Raw genomic sequence first — 1030 nt, forward strand, 5'->3', positions numbered from 1 at the left:
ATGGTGCGACGGCCAGTGTGTGGAGCACTGCCATACCCTCAGGACCTGCCCCAGGAGGACTTTGCTCCCTCTAGATCTGCACACTGGAGACACCCCCAGCCGTGGGAGGCTCAGGGCACACCAGGGCACATCCTGCCCTGCCGTGGCCACTGTGTGCCCTGTGGGTGACACGGGACATGCAGAGGTCCTGGCACAGGCTCCCCCATCCTCCCTCCTGCTTTTCCTAGGGAAAGGGTTTGTGCATGGTAGCAGCTTATGCAGCTCTGTATGGGAATTTGAGTGGTCGGGTGAGTTGGGGCAGGGGGCTGCCAGGATGGGAGCTGGGGATTTGGTCTGGCACATTTTCCTGTGGCAGCCTGACCCCATGGTAGGGGCACTTGCTGATGAGGAAGACAAGGTTTTGGTGCTCGTTTGCTTCCTCTGCTGTAAGTCCCAGGGCTGCTTTCCCCGGTGGGAGGAGGGTGTCTGCGCAGTGCAATGCAGCTTGCTGCCCAAACTCATCATGGTGTGGGAGCTGCTCTTCCCCACACCCCCTCCAGTGCTTCAGCATCGCAGGAGTGCCACCAGGACAGCCGCTTCCCTGGCTGCTCTTGCTTACAGAGCCTGAGCAGGGAAGCTGCAGACCTGCCTTGTTAAGTGCTTTGTCTTGGGACAATGGGAGGTTTTGGCAGCATGCTCCAGAGTAGCTGCAAGAGTGCTGGTACAGCTGCTCAGTGATGGAAGCCAGTATCTCTGATTTTTCCATTGTAAGAATGATAACAAAGCATCAAGCCCTGGGGTTTTCCCTCTGGCTGAAAACTGCAGGAGGCCTGGCCCTGCTCAGAGGAGGCAGTGCCCTCTGGGAGCATCCCCCTCGCTGGGGCAGGGGGAGGAGTGGGAAAGCGAAGGCAGGGAGGGGGATTGAAGGCAGTGGGAGCCCAGAGACCTGCTGCTAGGGCTAGGAGCGCTGCCTGGCAGAGGTGTGTTTGCTGCCAACCTTTCCCTTCCATTCATGTGGGTTTTTTTCTCTTTTTTTTTTTTTTTTTTTTTT

At 57.6% G+C, this 1030-nt stretch overlaps 1 protein-coding gene across 1 annotated transcript in view; it reads left to right on the forward strand.

Annotated features, from left to right (window-relative positions):
• The window catches only part of CA9 (carbonic anhydrase 9), a 17204-nt gene that overhangs the window by 6998 nt on the left and 9176 nt on the right, over nucleotides 1–1030 (forward strand). The window contains exon 2 of the mRNA XM_009285202.2: nucleotides 185–192. Within this exon, the coding sequence (XP_009283477.1) occupies nucleotides 185–192 (8 nt within the window). The remainder of the gene's footprint in view (nucleotides 1–184; nucleotides 193–1030) is intronic.

This window comes from Aptenodytes forsteri, unplaced genomic scaffold, assembly GCF_000699145.1.
Source record: "Aptenodytes forsteri isolate BGI_AS27 unplaced genomic scaffold, ASM69914v1 Scaffold120, whole genome shotgun sequence".
NCBI lineage: Eukaryota > Metazoa > Chordata > Aves > Sphenisciformes > Spheniscidae > Aptenodytes > Aptenodytes forsteri.